The sequence below is a fragment of the Corvus moneduloides genome, chromosome 4, assembly GCF_009650955.1.
Source record: "Corvus moneduloides isolate bCorMon1 chromosome 4, bCorMon1.pri, whole genome shotgun sequence".
Lineage (NCBI taxonomy): Eukaryota > Metazoa > Chordata > Aves > Passeriformes > Corvidae > Corvus > Corvus moneduloides.
This window is the reverse complement of record NC_045479.1, coordinates 7,436,688-7,460,133: the sequence shown is the minus strand read 5'-3', so window position 1 is coordinate 7,460,133 and position 23,446 is coordinate 7,436,688. Positions and strand designations below refer to the sequence as shown.

At 40.4% G+C, this 23,446-nt stretch overlaps 1 protein-coding gene across 7 annotated transcripts in view; it reads left to right on the top strand.

Moving 5' to 3' along the window:
* PHF21B (PHD finger protein 21B) overlaps positions 1-22,033 on the top strand; it is a 175,610-nt gene extending 153,577 nt beyond the window's left edge. For all 7 annotated transcript variants that reach the window (XM_032106827.1, XM_032106824.1, XM_032106822.1 and 4 more), the window contains 8 exons: positions 850-901; positions 7,451-7,527; positions 10,240-10,294; positions 14,069-14,091; positions 15,396-15,554; positions 16,267-16,342; positions 17,462-17,565; positions 19,824-22,033. In XM_032106827.1, coding sequence (XP_031962718.1) covers positions 850-901; positions 7,451-7,527; positions 10,240-10,294; positions 14,069-14,091; positions 15,396-15,554; positions 16,267-16,342; positions 17,462-17,565; positions 19,824-20,048 — 771 coding nt within the window. In that variant the 3' untranslated portion in view covers positions 20,049-22,033. The remainder of the gene's footprint in view (positions 1-849; positions 902-7,450; positions 7,528-10,239; positions 10,295-14,068; positions 14,092-15,395; positions 15,555-16,266; positions 16,343-17,461; positions 17,566-19,823) is intronic.
* The last annotated feature ends 1,413 nt before the right edge of the window (positions 22,034-23,446 follow it).

Below are 23,446 nucleotides of genomic sequence, written 5' to 3'. Positions count from 1 at the left end.
TTGGAACAACACAGTGTAATTTCAGTTTTCATCAAAAACATGCAAGAAAAACTTCAGCAAAACCTTTCTGCAAGGAAAAATTTTCCAGTGAGAAATCACTGACAGTAAATTTAAAATCTGCTCTAATACTTGTCCTATAACTGCATCAGCATGTTTTGGAGATTTTTTAGTATGAAGATATGTTTTGTGCATATATAGTTTAGATGAGTTGTGAGTAATATTTTAGATCGATTCCTCACTTAAAATGAATTCACCAGCATCCGTGGGAGATGTTTGTTCACTCCCTATTGAGGAAAAATGTTGGATCAGTATATATCTTCACAATCCATGCACATGATGTTATTTTTGTATCTTGGGAAGAGAAATTTCTAATTTTTTTTTTGAGGGGAGGGGACTTTCAATATGTTTCTGATGTCTTGTTTAGTGTTGTACAGTTCATACTTGTTGCCCTTCATACAGCTTGCTCATATCCTATAAAAGCAGTGCCATGTCCAGATCGTAATAACAATACACAATTACTTCATTAAAGAATGGAGTAACAATCCAGCTAGCAATGTGAAATTGAATAGATTAAATTGACTGAATAGTGGCCATGTGCTGTGTAAGATCAGTAGTCATTGAGCATTGGCTTCAAAAGTCTTTGAACTGCTAGAGTTTATATAGTCATACAAGGAGAACCAGGCGTATCTGAAGCAAATCTTCAGTTAAAGTTCTTCACATTACTTTGCAATCAAATAAGATACATTTCTAAGAGACTTTCACTGGGTTTATTCTGTCAATGCTAATTTTATTTATTTTCTTACCATGATTATTAGAGAAGAAAATCTAACCTGTTTATTTTTTCCTTAGAAAATTGCCTTCATGGTAGCACTAGGACTGGTTACAACAGAACATTTGGAAGGTAAGATGGCATATGTTGATTTACAGTTCAGTTTTTGAGTGAAATTTTTTCTGTTGGCTTCTATGCCAGAGCACGTTACTGAGGATTGTGGTCAGATGGCTTTTGAATCTCTCCAGAGAAGGAGATTCCACAGCCTCCCTGGGTAATCTGTTCAGTTCTGTTCTGTTACCTTTCTGGTAAAGAAGTTCTTCCTCATGTTCAGGTGGAACTTCCTGGGCATCAGTTTCTGCGAATGGCTTCTCGTCCTGTCACTGGGCACCATGGAGCACAGCCCGGTCTGTGCTCTGACCCCTGCCTGCAGATAATTATACACATCAACAAGATTTCTTCTCAGTTTTTCGTTATCCCATCCTCTGAAGGGCAATGAAAACTGAAAAAATGAAAATTAAAAAATCAGATGAAATGTTACCTTCGCACAATTGTGCCTTTCAGTCTCACAATAGTGGGTGACCTTACTTAGCTCTGCCTCCCACCCCATGGCATGGCTCAAGGGGCACAAGGACTGGCCCTGCAGCCAGCACCAGCATGCTTGGCACAGGCTGGTATTTGGACTCACTCAGTCATCATGGTCCTTTAAAAGACATTAATAACTGGAGGAAATAGGGAAACAAATACCCTGCAAAGGCTCTGACCACCACTGATCTGGTTGATGGATCTCTGAGGTTCAAAGATGTTTGCCCAGATACGCAGCAAGTGCCCCCTGCTCTCTCCCATGTGAGATGGACTTCCAGTTTCTGAGTTGATTGTCTGTCATCTCTAGAGGTGCACAGAATAATGTGTAAAGTATGGTGAAAATCTGGCATTTGTTTAATAAGATTTTACTTACTTAAGACTACTTCTCACAAGGAATTCCTTCCCTCCATTTCCCCCACTTAGCCAAAAACTTAACAATCTTCCCATCTAATCCTGTGTTTGCGTGAGAGCCTCTAGCATGCCTTCCCAGGCTCCTGAATTTGACTTCAAACAAATATTGCACGTAAGCTAAATGCAGTATTACATAGTTTTCAGTTTCCTTCTCCAACCTTCCAAAAATAGCTTGCAAAAGTTAGCAGATTTGTATCTTTCTTTGCCTCAGCTCTGTTGTTCTGAAGTCATAGATGAGAGGGGGAAAAGGAGTGTGTTTAGCAAATCTGCCAGTGATGTGAGACAAGCTGGGGTGGCAGAATAGTTCTCATGGACAGAGATGATGAAGATATTTTTAAGAAAAGGTCTGTACCCTGATGGTTTTAGTTACAAGCTCAGCCGCGACAAGTTGGTGTGATTCCACCAGTAAAAGGAGAGAAAGCTGGTATCTGTGTCAGGTGACAGTGAGTCTTGATCACAAAAAGTGTTAATGGCAACTGATATTAACCACCCATCCCATAGACCATAGCCAGTAAAATACTTAGGAATTTCCAGTGCATTAAGTTTTATGTGCTGTAGACTTAGGAACATGCTTAGCTACCTTGCTGTCTCAAAAGGTATCTACCATTTTTAGCTTGATTTCTTTTTACTAAGATTTCCAGTTCCTTGGTTTTAAGACAAGTTGTGAATTAGTGAGAAAATACATCTGAATTGTAATGTCTCCTCAGTATATGCAGCAGGTTTCCTGTGGGTCTTGTTGCCATTTTTCAGTGTTTTTCATCTTTAAATTTGCATTTTAGAAAATCATTTAATGTCCCAATGACTGAGAATTTGAAAGCAGTTTAAAGAAATTTTAAGCCTTCATCATTTTTAATCCCTTAATGGTAATGGGTTGAAATGGAAATAAAAAAGCTACAACAATCTGGGGAGAAGATTTCTAACCCAAAAAGTGCAAATGATGACTGGTTCTTGTTTTCTCTGTCTAAGGAAAATAGGACAACATTTGAAATTATCCTGAAGAACAAATTATGCTTACAACAGAGTGGACTTAATTTTGAATAATTCTATACCCTTTGGTTTTATTGGAACTAATAAATTGTTTGTATGGATTTATTGCTTATATTCAAAATGCCAAGCAGTGCTCCACTTTGTTCTACATCAGGTGTGGAAATGCACATTTTAAACCAAACTGCTACAACACTCATCACGCAGAATCAATTCTTGAAGACAATTTCACTTTCTATATTCCTACTAGCATTAAATAGATGGTTCCAACCAAGAGCTATTTACTATGGAAAGGGTATTTCTTTATCAGAATTGGTGATTACAACTGTCAAAAATGCCCTTATAACTTTCACATACTAAAGGTTATTATTTTACTGCTCTGTCATGTTTACAGTTATCAGTCACTGCTATTTATCAGGAAGCAGTGGTTGTTACACAGTTCAGTTTATTTTAATACTTCTAATGTATTTCTCAATTTGACATTTTTGGAATTTAACTTGGGTCATTAAAAGCTTATTCATTTGGTATCATTAATTTAAAGTGTTACTGTTTTTCTTCATTTTATTCATTAATTTTTTGGTGAAGGGCTGTGATCCACTTCTATATGGATTTCTCTATCTGCCTAGAAGCCTTCCCACCTAACCTCCACAGGAGCATTCCCTGCCTGGGAAAAGAACTCTTTTCTGCAGAGAGTGTGAGGCATCTTTACCAGTAAATGAACACAGGTGCTTCCACTGACTGACAGTCTACAAGGTACAGCTTTCCCTGAAGATAAATTGCTATCATGGGCCTCATAGAATGACCATGCAGAGTTTTTATTGGTGAAGGCAGCAGCTCATTGGAGTTTGGCCTCCAACATGAAACTATCTTCAAATTCATTCATCTTTGTCAAATGTATTACAGTTTAATTTTTCCTGTTTGGTTTCTATTTTTTTAATTAATTGTGCTAGTTTGAAAACAAACCAGTGGGAGATCACAAGTCAGAATTATAACTTATATAGGAAAATTAAAATAAATGCAATAGTATAAGAACACTGACAGAATCCGGATACAACCTGACACACAGGTTGTCAGGGTGTATCCTAGGTCCTAGTCAGGGTGGTGGTAGCAGTCCAGATGAAGTGGGCCTGTTGAAGCAGTGATCCTGTAGAATGGTCTGGTCTTCACCTGAAGGTCCAGTAGTGTAGCTCTTGTCCTCTGAAGGTCCCATAGGAAAGGGCTGCTTGTGCTGTTCCAAACCCCAGACTATATCCAGGTGGGAATGCTTGGCTCCTCCCCCTGAGTGGAGCATCTCACAATGGGCTGATGTAATTCTGTGGGTCATGTGGGTCCTTGATTGCCCATTAAACAGAGATAGCTCCCAGAGGGAGTTATCAGGGATGAGTCATGGTAGGAGATAACAAACACTGCCTCACCTGCTTTAACAGCTTGTGAAGATGATAATAGAATGCATGCTTTTGGTTACATCTTACATTGTAACCTAGGACATTAATAAATGAAGGAGTAAGATAGCTCAATTCTGTGATGCAGTGCATGGTTGTAACATATTGAATCTTTCTCTAGGCTGTTAGAACACCTTCTAGCATTACAATTGCGTTAAAAAAAGGTAGTTAGAAAGCAAAACTTTAAAAGAAGGACCTTTAGTTCAGGTCATTCTAAAAATGCATATCTTGGTCTATCTAGATTACTGGAATATTTATGATTTAATAAATTGAAACAAATTTAATTTAACTTTATTGCAACCTGTTCTGAAAGGTACACAATACTTTTTTAGGAGAAGTAACACGTAACAAAAAATAGCACACCAGTATATGCTTTTGCTCTGTCTAGGTGTAATTATTGACAGAACCACTCTAGATGTACATAGATGCATGGTATTTTTGTTTCCATAAAGAAAGTGCTCTCCCTCCCTGATGGCTGCATTGGGTGGTGTACATCTCAAGCTGTTTCAGTTCATTACTCTCTCTCTTCATTTCCGTCTATTCCCACTGCTGTTACTTTTCCTCACAGCCAGCCAGCCTGCCTTTATCTCTGTACCATATCAATGCCTCTTCCAAAGCTACATTCCAGGTATCTGCCATATGTGTGATTCAGACCCCATCAGATACTTTCTGTTGCCTTGATGACAGCATGTACCAAAGAAATTTTCTCTTTAACTTGGGACCAAGAAGGGCAGAGAGTAACAGATCCATCTCTGTCCTTTTATGAGATGCTTGGCCCAGTTGCATGCAAAGAAAACTCTGCTGTATTTAATTCTTTGTTTCTTTTTCTGGGCCATTGAAAGTCACAATCTTGTATCCCTGTGATCACTTCTGGAAGACCAAGCCTGCCCTAACTCCAGTTTTTTCTCTGCACTGCCATGGCTGTGCTGAGGTGCTGCAAGCGCTGAATTCACTGCCTGGGGTCATGAGCCTGGCTGCAAGAGCTGCAGCTCTAGCTCACACTGCTGAGACCAAAAGAAAGAGTCAGCCAAGAGCCACTTCCTCTCTTTTATGGCTGCACCAAGGTTCCTCAGTTGTGACGTCTCTGTTACCTTTGGGCCTTGAGAGCATTTCTGTTGTAAGAACTGACACTGACATCAAGAACAACCATCTCTCTTCTGTGGCTTTGACAGGCCACTGGATCTGTGTGTAGCACTCACCCTGCTGCTGCTGCTGAGGCATGATTCCCTTTAGATGCTCCCTGGGAGCTTTGGGATGGATATTTCAGCATAGACACATGAGCATTTAATAGGAAATACTTTCGCAGTAGGACAGAACTGTTTTCCAGACAAGATCCTGTGTTTTGGAATCTGCATAGCATGGAGGATGTTAACATGATGTTACAGTGGTTACAGCCGAGGCATTTATCTCACATTGCAGTGCAGCTTTGGATCACACTTTTCTTGGTGGTGAGATTCTCTGCAGCCCTTTGAGTCACATGGCAGCATGTGACAGGTTGTGTCACACTGTGAATACAGGTCTGCCTGTGCTATTTGAACTGCCCTAGGAGAAGACACCTTCTGAACATGAGAGGTGACATGTCCCTGTGCCATAGGAAAACCCAGATAGTAGTTGCTCTCCTGTTTTTCTTGTCCATCTAGTTTCCTTCTGATGCAACCATCACTCCAAGAACAGCGACTTAGCCAATAGTCTCTTGTGAAGGAAGTTTTAAATCCATATCTTAGAAGTTAGGCCAGTACAAAATCCATGCAAAGTGTTGGCCTCATCTCTACGGACACTGTGTCCAAGACACAACCAACAACACTGACGCCCTTGTATTGTAGCAATGCTTAAAATGGTATGTGGGAATGATCAACACTTGAAAAGCATGCTGGCAACCAGAACTAAGTGTTGGGAATCCAGTTCCTGAGTATCATAAACACCTTGAAAGCTCAGCTGTATCTTACTGTTGGATTACAGGCGGGAGATCTTGCTCAATACCCTGAAGACTGGTGCTGCAGGTGTTCTGAAATAGACCTCTTTAGTTCAGACATTGAGGAAAGACACCAGACCTCCTGCATAATCAGATGGTGCCCTTCGTTTCTCTTGGGTGTGTTCTGGGGCCTCTGGGCTGAGGAACATGCTCCTGCCAATTCCTCTCCTTCTGAGATAGAGCAAGACAGAACAGAGGTATCACCACCGTGGGGGCATTTAGACTAACAAGATCGCTCTGGTACCTCAGCGCAGAGTCTAAACTTTACCTTACAATATTCACAAAGGAAATATTTTGGAATAGAGCACACACTTGATGTCATGGGATGGATGCTGTGTGGCTCTCCTTTCTAAAGTGTGTCTGGGGTTTATAATCAAAATAATAGGTTCTATGCTTGTAATAATCTCAGCATTCTGAACTGGCATCAAGAGATGGAAAAAGAAATTCCATATGACGTAAACAAAATCCTAGCTCAGATCAAAGTAGCATTAAACCTACAGATTTCTGTGGCCAAGTAATCTGCTCCCTCTCTCTGTCTCTACAGACTTGTGCACATGGCTAGTGGTTGCTAAACACAGTCGTCAGCATGTGCCATCTTCAATAGGTGTCACCATTTAGTGGAAGGGAGTTGTAGAAGTTTAGTGGAAGGGAGAAATGGGCTGCAGTCCAAAGAGCCCATCTGTGTGCTGGTGTTTGCAGTGACACATATATACACATATGGCTCGTAATGACATTTTGCATGCTCAGGATTATGAAGTTGTATGCTTCTGGGTGGATAAATCATCACACTCTGGTTAGAACTGAATCAAGCTCTGCCATTTCAACTATGTTTTTTCTAGCCTCCATGGAGGAAAAGTAATGTAAATTGAATTTAGAAGGTTCTCTGTGCTTTCATATGATATGAACTAAAGGCTTAAGTGCTTTAAATGCTTCCTTTTTGTTAACAGCAGACATTGAGAGTACTTTGAAGGCTCTCTGATGATGCTTGCTGAATATGTCTGAAGGGATCATAATGAAAATCTTATAGGGCAACCGAAGTCTACCTTGAAGGAAGGAAAAAATAAAAAATGCCTGTGTTCTGAATATCACAAGGAAAAGCTTATTAATGTCAAACCTTGAACTGCAGCAAATATCAATGCTAATGCAACCCAATTACACTTTAGAAACTGAAACTGAACACAAAGCTCAAGGGGCTGAGGGTAAGATCATCTTGCTTAACAAGTTATATCTACATTTTTCCCTGATGAATGAGAAATATACAGTTCATGTTCCTTTCCATGGTTACAGAAATCCAGAGCAAGCGTCAGGAAAGAAAGAGAAGAAGCACAGCAAATCCAGCCTACAGTGGACTCTTGGAAACAGAGGTACTTTATCATTCACTTTGTTTACTATGGTTCTATTTCATGTCAATAAAAGGTCTAAGTGTTTCTTACTACAAAAATATATATGAATGCAGAACCATAGTTACTTGTAAAGAGATACTGATGTAGAAAAGAAAGAAAAGATCTCATCTCAGTAACTATGCAACAGGTTTTCACCCTACAACATCAATTGCTCCAAACTAGAATTCATCTTAGTTTTAATAAAGGCCAAAAGGACTAAATTAATATGGGACCTAATTACTCTTTTACCTACAAAGGCAGTCCCTTTAGATTATAACTGGAGAACAGAAGCATTATATTCAAATGTGCATTGCTAATTCTCTTTTCCTGTGTGCCAAATAATAAATGGAGAACTTTGCTTTTTTTCTAGTGACATTCATAAAAGGGGTGCGTTGGTTTAAGAATCAGTGTGCTCTGCAGGAGTATAGAAGTCAGCATAATAAATATAATAATGCATAACTAAAAATAAAATGCTCTGGATAATCTCTGTTTTCTGGTACACTTACACTGTTGCATTTATAGTGGTATCAGATTTTGGTCCTGCACAATACAGGATTGCAAACTTGGTGTAAAAGCAGGATATAAATAGGCTCAACTTTTTCTGAAATTTTTTTCTTTGTTTCTAAACAAACATATATGCATTTATTCAGCTAATTAAAATTTCACCTTTAAAATTTCAGCACAGTTTATGTTTACTGTCTGAACTTTCTACTGAAATGAAACTCAGTTGCAGCCAGCTCTCCATTTAAGCAATAACATTTCTCTGTGTTCTGAGTTCTTTAAGCCTAAAGAAAGGGATTGTTCTTTATTTAGGCCCAAGTGAATTTTTGGTATGCCAGCATTTCAGATTTCTGTCTTTGTTGGCAGATAGCAAACACGTGAGGCTAAGAAGAAGCTCACTGCTGCAGTCAAACTGCTGAGTCGCTTGATTGTTCTTTTTTTTGAAAGCATTGGAGATTTCTATACTCCAGAGCAGCTCTAGGCACTTGAGTTCTTCAGAATTCCTCAGCTATTTTCTTTAGTGCAAATACTGATGTCTATACACTCAGTATTTAACATAGTAGGAACTTTAGCCTTGCTAGCATCAAATATGTAGTGCCTTAGACCTTTTTGTCCTGATTATTAAAATACTTGCAGCAGAGTTTTGTGGCTGTAGCCAGACTGATGTTTGTGACAAACTCAGTTACTCTGGAGCAGAGGTGGAAGACAGGATGGCCTAGGTCTGCTGCACCCCTAGTTCATACTTCTCATCATATCTATTCTCAAAAGCATATGCTGAAATGAAGGATGGCATGGAGAAAGAAATGTCTGTGAAAGAGTCCTGTGGCTGATCAGCTGTGTCCTCATTAGGAGCTGTCATTAAGTACTGACCATGGGGAATGTCATTTAAGTAAAATGGAGGCAGATGGTTTTTCTCTGATCAATTAGCTGCTCAGACTGATTTGCTAATCAGTGAGTTGAGGTATTTGTGGCATTTCAGGCATTTTGGTGCACTTTAATTTAGTCTACTGAATGATCTTTAATTCATGATTGTTTAAATTGAAATTGCATATAAATTAGTCTTTTTATTTGCCAACACCCCTCAAAATGGCAGGAGCTCAGCATTTGTAGTGGTGATACTAACTTTGATTGCAAAAATGGGATCATGGTCTTATGTCTTCACTTGAATGGTGTGCTTTTTCTTTTCAAAGCTTTGTTCTTAAAAAAATGAGATACCGTTTTATTTTCCTACTCTCAGTAGCCTTTTTTTTTTTCGTAAGAAAGGGTTACATTTCGGGCTGGTTATTTTTTGAAGAAAGAAACATCTATTCAAAATTTATTAACAGCCTAGCAGGCACCCATCTATAAGAGAATAGTTTTCTCACCGCAGAATAAATTATTTATTAGCAAAACCCCTCTAATTTTCTTCCAAGCAGAATCTAACAACATCTAATGGAGGAAAATGGTGCTGTTTCCAATCCTGCTGAACAAGTATTGGATGGCTTACAGGAACAATTCAGGGTTGTCTAGACTATTAATGAAGCCTGGCTTGCTACTGACCGCAGCTTGTGCCATCAGACAAGGCTGGCCATGGGCTGTGTTAGATGAGTTAAATATCTCAGACAGATTTGTGGTGCTCTGTGTTTGTAAGTTTGGTTATCTCAGCAGATTGAAATCACTGCCAGCTCCTCAAGATCCTGCACATTCACTTCTGAAAGGCAAATATTTTGCTAAGGGCCTCACTCATTGCTTGCAAATGCAGTATGTTCCTCTGAACTGTAGGCAGGTGTCACAAAGGTAGCAACGTTTTTCCTGCAGGTGAGAAATCTATCACCATTTCTAGATATGTAAATAAAGATGTCATCTCACAGCAACAATTTTCCCTTATGGACACTTTTGGGCTTGGAGTTAGTTTTGCTGTAGCCTTGCTCTTACCAGCCCATGCAGCATATCCTGTAACCCCATCAATAAGATTTGCAATTTGTATTTCTCTCTTCTTAATAAAATCTAATGCACAATAAACCACTCTATGAAGAACTTGTTAGAAAGGTAAATCATGCAACTGTTTGTCTGTCTGTGTCAGTGGTCAGTCTAAGTAGCTTTTGGAGAGCTGGTTAAGTATGAGGGAAGCCCATGGAGATTGTTAATCTGAAATGTAAGAGACAACCAGAGCACTTTGCAATGACATGGGGGTTGGTTTCTTTTCCCTTGTAGCGGAAACGCCTTGCATCGAATTGTTTGAATAACCCCTTGTTCCTTTCAACGAGAGGTAAGTGTATTTTTAAATGGATATACTACTGTTCTAATGACATGTTAAAAATTTATTCGTAGGATTTCATATGAGTTACTGTTAGGATACCATAGGACATTACTTTGTGCAATGTCCCTGCATTTTTTAGTATGAAGTGAAAATAGATTGTTTTCCTGCAAGAACAATGGAAAGATAAGGCTAAAGGTCACAATTGTGTAGAAACGGATCCAAAGCCTCTGCAATCAGTGGAAAATCTGATCTCTGGCACTTTAAGCACCATGCAGTGAGAGAACTTATGGAAGAGTGTTGCCAACCCCAAGTGCTTAAAAATATATATGGAAAAATAATTACTATTTTAGGCTTATCATTTGCCTCTTTCCACCAGCTTTAAGAAACTGCTCTCCATCCTCAAGTCCTAGAAATTTCCCACACCTTTTGCTTCAATAACAAGTACTGAAAACCACAGTTTTTCTGATTCCAAGAGGTGGAGCCATAAATCTAGACCTGATGACCTTGAAGATGCCTTCCAGTCTTGTATTTATAAGAACTTCAAATCTAAAAAATTTAATGGTAAATGTCTTGAGAATTAACAAGTCAGAGGAGCTGTTTGGGGATGCTGATGATTAACTCATGGGAAGAAGTGCATTTCAGGAAAAAATGTGCAACACACAGAAGACAAAGAGTTGGGACATGTGAGATGAAACACAGAGAATGCTGAGTATAGTTTAATTCTCCAGACAAGGCCCAGGTAGTATTTTAGGGAAGAAAGTGAGAAGCTTGAGTTGTATTTCAGAAAAGAAAACAAAGCTAGTAAAGAAATTTGATTCTGTCCTTGTCCTTGTTTTGCCTTTATAACTTACTCTCTACTGAGGTTCATTAGAGGTAAGGGAAGACAGAACTTTTTCTAAGTTAAATATTATTTCAGTATTAGGAGCATTTACAGGGGTAATTATAATTGAGACATGGAGTTTTGACAGTTTTTCAGTATTTGCTTGATCTCGCTGTCAAGTGTCATATTTAGTGCTTGAGATTCACCATTCTGCCTCTGCCTTGACTTCCTGCACCACAGGAGCACTGACTGAAAAGCAGCAGTGCTTCTCTCTACCTTCAAAACTTCATGTGCCAGATGCAGACACTTGGCCTACTTACCATATGCCTCTAATGCGTTTGGTCTCAGAGGACAGGAGAGGTTATTACAGGAAACAGTTATGATAGCATGCCTCTTAGCAGGAGGCCAGGCTCATGTGAGCCCCAGTGGAAATAACATTATTCCTGGCTTAGTTTTATCTTCAAAATTAAATTTGTAATTTATTCTTTGTCTTATAATAGCACTTGTTTTTCCCATGTAAACACATGTGAGAAACCGGGACAGAATGGCATAACAATGCAGCAAGCTGTGCTGCCAGCCCCTTGGTGGGTTTAAGTTAGGGTCTGATATCCCAGACATTCCTTTTGTGACATGTTTCCCATTTTATTTGCAAGGAAGCAGGCAAGTGACAGAGTTCTACTGATTCAGCTGTCTCAGAGCTTCCTGGAAATCAGCAACCTCTCGCCTTAATCATTAATTCCTCTTTGAGTCCTCTATCTTTGCTTTTTCCAGGATCCAGAACATGTGCTGTAGTTCTGCATATTCTAAGAATGTTAAGATGGACTTCTTTATAGCAGAATTCCCCACCTCAGCAAGGGTTTTTTTGGCACCAGCACTGTTTTGCTGGATGTTGTGCAAGCTCTGAGCTGAAGGCAGGTGCTGTCCCAGATTGTTTGGCTCTGCAGTGATGTCGTTCTCCAGCTTCAGTGCAGAGATGGCTACCCCTTCTCTTATAAAGTGCTTCTTTAAAAATATTGTCTTCAGTTTAATTTTTCAGCAAGTAGAAGAGGGAAGGGGACATGTTTAAAGAAGTTTAAAACTCTGTAGCAAAAGTGAGCTGAAAAGACAAATAAACAAACTAGAAAAAAATCCCCATGATGTCCAGGAAACAACTGTCATTTCTGGAAATACAGAAGAGGACAATTCTTGTAAATTTTGTTCAAAATGTCAATTAATCAGGATTCATTTATATGAAAATGTCTTATCTGAAATGAGGTCACATCTTCTGACATATATCATTTGTACAAAAGACTCATCAATTATGAAGCCTCTGTTTATTTGAGTAACATTTATATCCCCTGAGTAATCGTGATGTCATATAGTGGTGGATATTTGGGTGTGTATTTTTGGATATGAAGTAACATCTACAGATTTTTTAAGTGTGATTATTTCTAGAACTCATTGCCAAAGTATACTACGATTCTTGGGAAAACTAGAGAAATTTATGGAAGAAAAAAATCTGTCAAAGACTGTTAAATATAAAAATGAGTGTGCAAGCTCAGGGTTGGGGAAGCACATAAAATGCCAGCATGAGAAGGATGGTTCAGGAATAGAAAGGTTTACTCAGTTCTTGCCCTGTTCTTGCACTCTGCAGGAATGGCAGCACTGTGCACTGTTAGCAAAGATCACAGAGATTTACAGCCTGTGGTCCAGGTTAGGGAAAGCTGTTTCTTTATTCTCAAGTTCCTCTTCCTACATGTGTGTGAGGCCTACTCATGTGTACATCTTCACATGTATGCACACATCAGTGTGTAAAACCAACGGCAGGGGACTTCCAGGTGGGTCTGATATGAGGGATCACAATGGGACAGCTATATTCCCATTCTGATGAGAGAGGGAAATGAAGGAGGACAACAGAGAAATATCAGTTTGGTTGTCTCCACTTTAACCCAAAGAAAGGCCTGTCCATTAAGCATTTTTCACTGGGACAGTGTGCTCCAGCCCCTTGCAAGGACCCAAGGGAACAGCTGGAGCTGTGTCAGGGGAGGTTTAGACTGGATATCAAGAAAAGGCTCTTCCCCCAGATGGTGGTGGCGCACTGGACAGGCTCCCCAGGGAATGGTCACAGCCCCAAGGCTGCCACAGCTCCAGGAGATTTTGGACAACGTTCTCAGGCACAGGGTGGTATTGTTGAGGTGTCTGTGCAGGGCCAGGAGCTGGACTCCATGATCCTGATCGGTCCCTTCCAGCTTAGGATATTCTGTGATTCTATGAAATCAGCAGCAAAAATTACAACCAACTGTGCAGTTCCCATAAAGCTCTTAATGTTTTCTGGCTTTTTATTTTTGGACCAAAGTGTGTTGAATTCCACAATTTTTTTTTTTTTATGGAAGGCTTGGCCTGCTTTCCAGCAAGCTCTGTTGGTTCTTGTTCATATCAGGTTGTGAATACAATCACTACAGATTCATTCATCCAAAGGTCACTGGTGTTCTGGGCGGCAGCTGTTTGATGAGAAGGAGTTGATGATACCATCAGGCTCACTCCCACAAAGAGCTGACCATTTTGTTCAGGAATCAGCTCAACATTTAAACCTGTGTTTAATGATTAGTCAGAGGCACCTATTTAATACTCCACATTATGTTCAGGGCCAGCCTTTTCAACACCCAGAACACTGAGGTCCTCTAGGAGGACTTTTTGACTACTGGCATGTGGAGAGGAGTTCTGCATGAAAATTTCTGAAAATTTCAAATACCATGACCTTTTAGCATCAGACCTTTGGACATGGGATTCTTGCAAATGTGCATTTTTAATTCTCAAATGCTAATGCTTGCTGTTACATTCTTTCCTGCCAGCATTAATTTTGGCAATGTCCTGATCTCCTATGCCACATCTTGACTAAAATTACTCCTATAGCTGAGAACTAGCAACCGCTGCAGCAATGTATTTTCCACTAATCTGTTTTCTGCCCTTCTTTTATATGCTAGCAAATGAGGATCCATTCTGGAAGGTATGTGTGGCAAAGTTTATGTATTAGCAAGTATCTTTCTCATCACTGTGTATTCAGTGCTTGCTTCTGATTATTGTAGTCACTTTCAAGGTACCTAATTGCAGTATTCTCTTTTCCCACTTAACTAAATCTTAGCGTCCCTAGGCTAGAATTTCAGAGATGAACTCTTGGGCTTTCACATGCAAGGCTTGAGTTTAGTCCCTTTGTTGATTCCACTGACTGAAAAATTACTAGTCCAGATTTGTGGGTTTAATGAAAATTTTATAAGAAAAATGAGTAACTATTCTAGTTTGTAAAGATTAAATCTCCTTACATTGAGGTTAAAATTAAGATCCTTTGAGCAGGTAGTCTAAAGAGTAACATTTTAGAGAGTGATTTTTTGACAGGACTGGTTCAGAATTCAAGATACAAGCCATGAAACTTTTTAATTACTACTCCTAAAGATGAAAATATTCTTTTGGAATTAAAAAACATATAAAATTACTATTCTCCTTCCTGGGAAACCAGCAGGAAATTTTTGATTTTTTATAATGATTCACAAGCCATGAGAGTTTCAAAATCATGTCTCCTTTATTAAAATGCACTTAATTATAAAAAGAGTAATTAATGTTGCCACCAGATTAGCATAGCAATCTACTACATGACATTGTAACTTTGTTGATGAGTCTTAGTTCATGTAATGAATTGCTTCAGACAAAGCACTAATCAGTCTTGTTGGAGAAAGGTTGTCAGCAAGCCTGAGCAGAGAACAATTAGTACCAGGGAGAAAGAGGCCAGAGGAGTTCGCAAAAGAGGGTACATAGCCTAAGGGTGTGCTCCAGCCTCCTGTTTCCCCAGCTACCCTTTGAGGCAATGGGCATGAAACATGGAACTGTGCTTTTTCCCCAGAACCCTTTTCTTGCTTGCTTCCTTCTGCTTAGGGCATGAAGGACAAGTGATCCCCACATTAACTCTGACTCAAGATAGAGCCATGCACGGGGATACATGTGTTGTAGTAACACACTGGGAAAGAAAAAAATGAAATAATTCCTGTGTCACAAACTGGCTATATTAGTTGACTCTCTCCTGTGTTTCATTAGTTGGGTTTTATGTTTCTGTTTCAATTTATGGAACTTGCTTCTGGCTTTTTTGTTGTTTGTTGCTATCATACATCTATTATTTCTATCTTCTATGTCTGTCAGGGTCCTTTTGACAATTAGATTTCATGTTTGAAGGACTCTGTCTGCTGCAGTAGAGGCTTTGAATGCTGTATAGAGAGATGTTCTCAATGGATTGACTTTACCCAGGGCATCCTTCTCTTGCAGAACGAGATTCACCACGATGAACACTGCGCTGCTTGCAAGCATGGAGTTAACTTGCAGCCCTGTGGCACATGTCCTAGAGCATATCACCTCAACTGCTTGGACCCACCCCTCAAAACTGCCCCCAAAGGGGTCTGGGTCTGCCCAAAGTGCCAACAGAAGGTAAGCTAGATGGAGCATGGAATACCAAGAAGGGAAAATGGGAGACACCTCAAATTTGTGTACCCCTAAACTAATCTAACCTATGGTCATAGCTCAGTGGACTACATTAGATAAAGAAATACTGAGAGGGTTTTAGTGGAGTTAGCAGTATTTATTTCTGGTATTTTCATCATCCTAGAGTTAGAATATACACAGAGTGCTGTAGCTTGCCTAAAATTGCTAAGAATTGTCCTCTTAAAATGTCTCTTCAGTTCTTTCGGCTCCTTTCTTTACAGTAACACCACTAGCATGTAGCCAGACAAAGAATGTAAATCTTAGAGATGACAGAGGCAGTGTCAGAAGGAGACACTGTTCACCAGTGGATCTGAAAGGTGTGAGGAGAAAACTTCCTTTTCTTTAAATCATGTTTGTTACACACAACTGTCCATCACAGTTATGCTAATCTGTTAGCATAATCTGTTAGTTATATGCTAATCTTTCTAGTTGCAGTGAATAATGCTGATTGCACAAGCAAGAAGAAAATTACTAAAACACTAAGGTGTCACTAAAGTGTAGATTCTGTGCCACAGAGTTCCTTGTGCTTAGCCTTGAGATCACTTTTATGTTCTGAGACAAGGACGCAAGTTCTGGTCCTGCCGCACTGTAAGGCTGGAGCAAACATTAATGTGTGTTTTTTGGAATCCTAACCATTTATTGTTTCCTGGGCTTATAGGTGTTAAAGAAAGATGACAATGTGCCATGGACTGGAACTCTGGCTATTGTTCACTCCTATGTTACTCATAAAACAGGTAGGGGTTAACTCAGCCACTGACAAGGGATTCCCTGCTCATGATGGGCAATGTCATTTGAGTCCTTCTTAGCAGAAATATCAAGGTGATGTTATAATGATGCCAGGTCTGATGGTATAGGTCATAGGGCCGTAAGTGACTGGGGAGAGCAGACTTTTTCTCTCCCATTCCCTTTGGTCTGCTCCTTTGCCATCTTCTTCCTGTAAGGAAGTTGGGAGTGATCTCTCAGGAACTTCATTCTCTGGAGGAAGCTGTCATCAAAGTGGTGCCTTCTCTGGAACAGGGCTGGAAACAAGATTTTGAGGCAGCATCATTGTTTGTGAGGCACAGTCAAGCTAAGCAGAGCCACGTAATCGGGTGTGTAGCACACTGCCAGACTAGTGTCTCAGACACCACAGCAATACCAGCTTCTAACTGTTTCAGTATTATTTTTATGGCAGCTACTAGGGTCATATGCTGTTTGACAGCTGTGCATTGAGCATTATTCTTTTTTGGTTCCCTGATGCACTCTTACAATAATGCTGTTTGGGGCATTAGATCATATTTGTAAGGAGCTTTACGGAGGTCTGGCACAGTTACAATTGTGCTTTTCTGCCAGAGTCACTATTGCCATTCACGCCCCAAGAGGGGCTGGCCTCTTCTAAATACCATTCACCTCTTTCTTGGAGACCTCCAGGATCACATGTGGTCTAAGGATGAATTTTAATTAATCCTAAAGGTGCACTGTAGCTTTTGGGTTGTCCTCCTGTGTGCTAACCGTTGACATAGACACATGCATAGAATCCCAGAAACATTTAGGTTGGAAAAGACCTCCAAGTTCATTGAGTCCAACCGGTAATTGATCCCACCTTGTCAACCAGCCCAGAGCACTGAGTACCATGTCCAGCCATTCCATGGACACCTCCAGGGATGAGGACTCCACCGCCTCCCTGGGCAGCCCCTTCCAATGCCCGACCACCCTTTTTGTGAAGAAATGCCTGCAAGCAGAAACTCCAGATTTCTGTGGCTGTACCTGCTGACAAAACTCACAATGCAAAATACCGGCTTCTGCTTTCTATCCTCAAGTGCACATTATGTCCTTTTCTTAACCTCTGCATCCTTAACCTTACTGTTCCACAGTCAAAGAAGAAGAGAAGCGAAAGTTGCTAAAGAGAAGCAGTGAGCTGAAGAGTGAGCATAGACAGTTAGAAGAAAAAGATCGACTTCTCAACAATGCAATGAAGGTAAGACACCTGACTGGGGACACAGTCTCCTGAAGAGATGTTTATAAAGAATTTAAGCCCCCCAAAAAATGGTATTTTATGGCTAGAAAATTATTCAAGCTCCCAAGCTATAGATTTTCAAGTATGAATGTGTTTCTCTCTGAGGAAGTACATGTGCATTTCCTTTATGCACAAAAGCAAGCCACTCTGGAGCGGCTTGAGGAGGAGAGATCACTTGAATTCCTGTGGCACACACACAAACAAAACTTCCCAAATAGCCATGGCTGTCTTCCTTGTAGTTGCATCCATAGCTCTGAGCTACCCAATGACTTCAAGGCACTTCCATCCTCTAGGTGAAAAGTTTAGTCACAAGTGTGTCCTCTGCTGGTAGCTGCTTGTCCATTAGTTCAAACCTCTTTATATTTATATAATATAATAAATATAATACTTTATATTAAGTAGAAATAACCATCTTTACTGAATGTTGTAACATCTTTCCATGACTGGAAATGGATTCACAAGTATTTTGTCTCTCCAAACTTACTTCAAAACTAGATGTTGTCTGTTGTCTGGAGGTGTCTCCCACACATATTGTGCCATTCTGGCTGAATGGGCTGAATTCAAAGCCATAATTCCTACCCTTCATGGCTGAAGGAACTGATTTGGGGCTACCTCCCTCCTAAGAGGTAGCTGTTAGTTTGCATGGCAGTCTCAATAAATATTTGACACTTCCTTACTGGAAAAATCAAAGTGGCAGCTGCAGGAGTAACTGGTCACTGCTTGTTTTACCACTCCAGTTATTCAGAGGAGGCATGTTAAAATATTTATCACATAAAACAGAGTGGAAGAAAAAGCAGTAACTTATTAAAAGACATCACTCTGGGGAATATTCCCTGTACATGTTTATAGCACTAATGGAACCACACGCATATGTAGTAGGTAGGAGAGTGCAATGGGCTGAGAAATTTGGAAAAAGAAAAGCTGTCAGCTATCAGGTGTGTGTCATGGCTATCAAAATCAGTAAAATTTCTACCTAAGCAGAATCAGGTTTGTTCAGTGGGCAACACTGTCTTATTTAAATGGTAATATCAACCAATGATTATATTTATTGGAAATGTATCCACTTGAAAGGAGAAAATAAATTAAAAGTGTCTCAGCACAGAGCAGTTTCATTCTGACATTTTAACAGAGATTTGTATGAAAAAGAACACTCTCATACACCTGACAGGTGCAATGGTAAAAATCTGAAATTTCATATCTCTAAGCCAATCTCTGAGCAGCTCCACACATTTGCTTTCCAAACAAGTTTATTTTCACGTGAGCATTTCCCAGTTCCCCAGGACTGGAGAATCCCCACCCCTGGGCAATCTGGACCATAGCCAAAGAGGAGCAATCTGCAGACAAGTAATTGGTTTGGTCAGAATCCTGGGCACACTGGGAGAAAGGAAACAGGTTTCAGATATTAGAGACCACTGTCCCCTTCCATCTCACAGACAGACTCAGGGTTTGGGTCTGTTCCTCACAGAAGAATGGGGCGCTGGATGCAGCAGTCTATGGTTGGGAAGGGAAAGGAGAATTACTGATTCTTCCTATCTCTTTTTGGAGAAATGGAAGATTTGGGATGCCTTTGTTTAGCTCCTGCTCTTGTGCCCATTTGCACAGAGGTTTGTACGGAACATTTCAAGTGATCACAGGGTGCAGTTTGGCTACCCCGAGGGACAAAAGCTTTCTTGTGACTGCTGTGGTGTAACAGTTGTGTCTTGGAGCAAAGTTATCTGCCGGAAAAATATTGGTATAATGTTCAGCGAGATTAATGGATCTTCACAGTTCCTATTCTCTGAAATGTGTGGCACATATGAAATGCATCCTGGTGAGGTTCACCCATCAAGCACTTATCAGGGTCCTTTGGTAAGAGTGAGAGACCTGAGGGGTGCCTTCTGTATTTTCAGTAATGCAGCTATTGCACTCCCATGCCAGGCATCTCTGTGGAGTGCAGAACGCGCTCCTGCCAGGCTGTCTACAGGATGGAGTCGGAAATGTCCTCCAAGTGTGTTTCACCAGGGAAGAATGTTATTCCCTCAGACAGCTGCTGCAATGTGTGCAGTACTGGTGGTTACTCCATTTGTTAAGCTATGGTTTTGCTTTCCCCAAAGGAGAATATTCTTCATTTGAGCAGAATATGCACTCAAGGCACCAAAGGATGTCTGGAGAGATGTTTGACACCACTCTGAATGTATTCTCAGTCTTTCCTTCTCTCTCCCCTTCTCTTTATTTGACAGAAGTGCTTAGAGCTAAAAACCAGCCTGTTGGCCCAGCAGAAAGGGACTCAGTCATCACTGGAACGTCTCAAAACCCTCATTAGACTGATACAAAATGAGCAGATGATTCAGGTTACCATGACGACGACCACCACCACCTCCCTGCTATCCATCCCTTGGATCAAACCCTCCCCTGCCTCCGCTGCCATGCACAAAGCCTTGCAGCCATCACAGGGTAACAACTGACAAAGAGTCGGCTGTGCGAGGTCTAAGGAAGGGGGGACGAGAAACTTTATGCACGTGAGCATAGGAGAGATGAAACTGGAACCAAGACAAGAAGAAGCAATCTCAGTTTTGATACACTTAGAGACTTGCAGACCAGTCAGGCCAATTTGTAGGTCACTGTGGCAGCGGGTTCCCACAGAGCAGGTTGTGCTGCGGTTTTGTATTTGCCAAGACCTTCGGTGCTTATGACATTTTGTTTTGTTTTGTTGGCCTTAATGTATTTATGACTGAGGATGAACAGGAAAAGCATGGCCAATAGGAAGCGGGATAGCCTTTTGTGGTGGCAGACAGGCTTTCTGTTCTAAGCAGAAAGGGGTTAGTAAGGTATTAGAGAAGTAGTTGGGCTGAAAGCTATTTGTGTGTGGGGTATTCAGTGAGATAACCAGAAACTGAGCTACTTAGGACTTGACATGGATTGTTTTCAGAGGAACAAGTTTGGTCCCATTGATTCAGGTGACCTGGAACAGCATCACGGACACTCACAGAGCCTTGGAAACAAAAGATCATTTTTTTCCGTATTATTAGACTTGGGAATTGAAGATATTTAAATAAAGAAACTGTATGAAGTTAGCATTTCCAGTAAAATATTGAAGTATTTTCATGCTGATGCTTCTGTATATGCGTTCTGAAGTATTTAAAAAATACAACTGTAAAACTCCTTTTGCAGGTCCTTTTTACTTATTTTGCTATCAGTGTATTTTTCTCATGGAATTTTTTGTGCAAGGTTTAGCATAAACCATAACAGTGGATATCTTTGAAAGTTTGGGTTTCATTATTTAAAGAGATTATTTTGTGGTTTTCTTTCTTTTTTTTCATTTTGGATTCTTTTTTAAAGAAAAAAGCAAATAAATATTCTGGGGTTTGTTTCTTGTCAGTACAGATAATATGCCAAAAAGATAACTTTACATTTTTTGTACTGCATTTTTATTGTTAAAGGTATGTAACATGATTTAAAATTCTTTTTCTTTTTTTTTTTTTTTCTTGTAGAAATATCTGCTGAAACGGTACAGGAAAAAAAACTGCCTCAAGGGGTTATTTCTCAAACTGGAGACTCGAACTTAAGACTTCTGGGGGAGGGACAGGGCATGGAAAATTAAAAGGGTTTGGGGGGATTTTGTTTCTGGAAATTTGCTTCCTTTTTAACATTTTGTTGGATTTTAGCATATTTGGGAAGTGTTTAGCATTAGCCTGAGAAAATCCCAGTTCACCTGCTTGTTTCACTAGCTGGTCTTCCTGATTCTGCAAGGTCCTGCCTGGCCCCCAGGGCCCCTGGAAAAGTGGTGATGGACACCTCAGTTTTCTCAACTGACACTCCCCAGTGCCATTTTTCTGTCTTTTTAAGTTCCCCATCAATTAGCACAACAGGTACTTATGGAAAGCAACCAGAGCAGGACACAAGGCTAGTCTCTCATATCAGCATATCACATGGTGCCGAATAGCTTTTTTTGTTTTTAATTTAAAAAATAAACACATGAGGGACTGGCTGTTTCTGTTGCCCATCACTAGGCAGCACATAGTCCCTTCAACCATTTTCACAACTCCGGGAGAAACTGTGCAGCACTATACAAATCTATTTTAATACACAACACTCGATTGAACAAGATTTTTATATTCTTTTATTGATGAACAAAGTGAACTAAGTAAAACACAGTTGTTATACATTGGTTAATGTATGCTAATTATGCATTCTGAGTGGCTTGCAATGTAAATGTTTTTAGGTTTAATGATTTTTTTTTTCCTTCTCAGACAAATTTAAAAAAAAGGAAAAGTGTGGAAGGTTGAATATGTGAAGAATTTCTGAAGAACTGTCTTCAACTGTTAAAAGTAGTTATTTTGAAAAGGGGACTGTCCAGTGGATAGTGTGCATAGAAAAAAAAAGTGTTTGTCTTAAATATGCCAATGTAGTTATACTTCTTTATGATGCATTAAACTTGACTGACAATTTCCTGGCATTGTCATGGTGGTCACTGCTACCGAGGGCCACAGCATGGCCTGCCCAGGGCCCGTTGAGGGACCCCCTCCCTGGCCAGACTCTCTCTGGGGCGGGGGGGGGGGGAGGGGGGGGGGAAGAGACTGCTGCAGATTTCTCCACCGTGTTCGATTTTCAAACTTAAGCTGCAAGAATGAATACAGTACTTTCTGCTTGCTTTCTACCAGGAAGGTGGCCTCTTCCTTGAGGCCACTGTATCTCCCAGGCAGAGGCACCCTGTCCAGTCCCTTGCTTAGCTTCCCACCTCTTGGAATAATTGCCAATCTGCCAGATCCCTGGGCTTTGCTTTCATACCTGCACTCTCAGGTGCTCTTCAAATGTGTGGTGACCCTATTTTGTAAAGTAATTTATAAATCACTTTATAACTAAAAAGAAAAAAGGAGAGACAGCCCGCACAGGCGTTGGCTGGTTTCTGGCTGGTGGAAGGGATGGAACTTCTTCCCAATAAAATTAATCAAATTAAAGCAAAACACTGTCACAGCTACATAAAGCCTGTCACAGTGGCTAGTGCTTATGCAGAGCAGAAACAGAGGTGGGGTTTTCTTGTCAGGGGTAGGGGAAAGGGTATTTTTTTGTCTGGGAGTGTGTTGCCTTGTCTTCACCTCCTGGCAGTATCACCATTTTAATTTCAGGCTGCAATGGGGAGAGGAACTCAGCACTGCACTCCTGCTTCCCCTACAGTTCAGCTGCTCCCTCCTCCCTGCCAGCCCCTGCTACATGAAAGGCAGGCTGATTTTTCCTAATATTGTTTCCAGTATTAGAAGACACCTCTCCTCCATGCCAGAAAACCCACCAAATCATATGTCATCATCATCATCATCATCATCATCATCATCATCTGTCTGCCACCACCCTAATCTTTAAACTCAGTGCTATGCTAACACACAGGAGCCATTTACAGAGCTCTGCATGTTGCCTTAATAATTAATGCAGTTGCAAGAGAGTGTAGCCTTTAATGTTTGCTAGTAATTTAAATTGCGGTTTTGGTGGAGATTTGCAGGAGCCATGGTAGCCTCCGTGTTCCTTACTGTGGCATGGGCATTGTTTTTGAAAAGAATCGGGAGCTGCAGGGTTCCCAGCCTCCCCTCCCAAGTGAAAGTTATCTTTGCAGCTATGCCAGACTTCACAACTTCAGGGCTCTTTATTTTACCGTGACAGACTGTTTTCTGTGCACAGGACCTTTTCACATGGCATCTTGCAGAGGATCTGCTCTGAAAATAGCCATTTAAATGGTGTGTTGTCTCCAAGCCTGTCAGTTTTGTATTTTGCACCTCTTCAAATGTAATTTCACCTATTCTTCCTCCTTACTGTCTCTTGTCCCTCAGAAATGAGAGGAAAAAGAACACTTCTGTCTGTTGGGAAGTAAGAG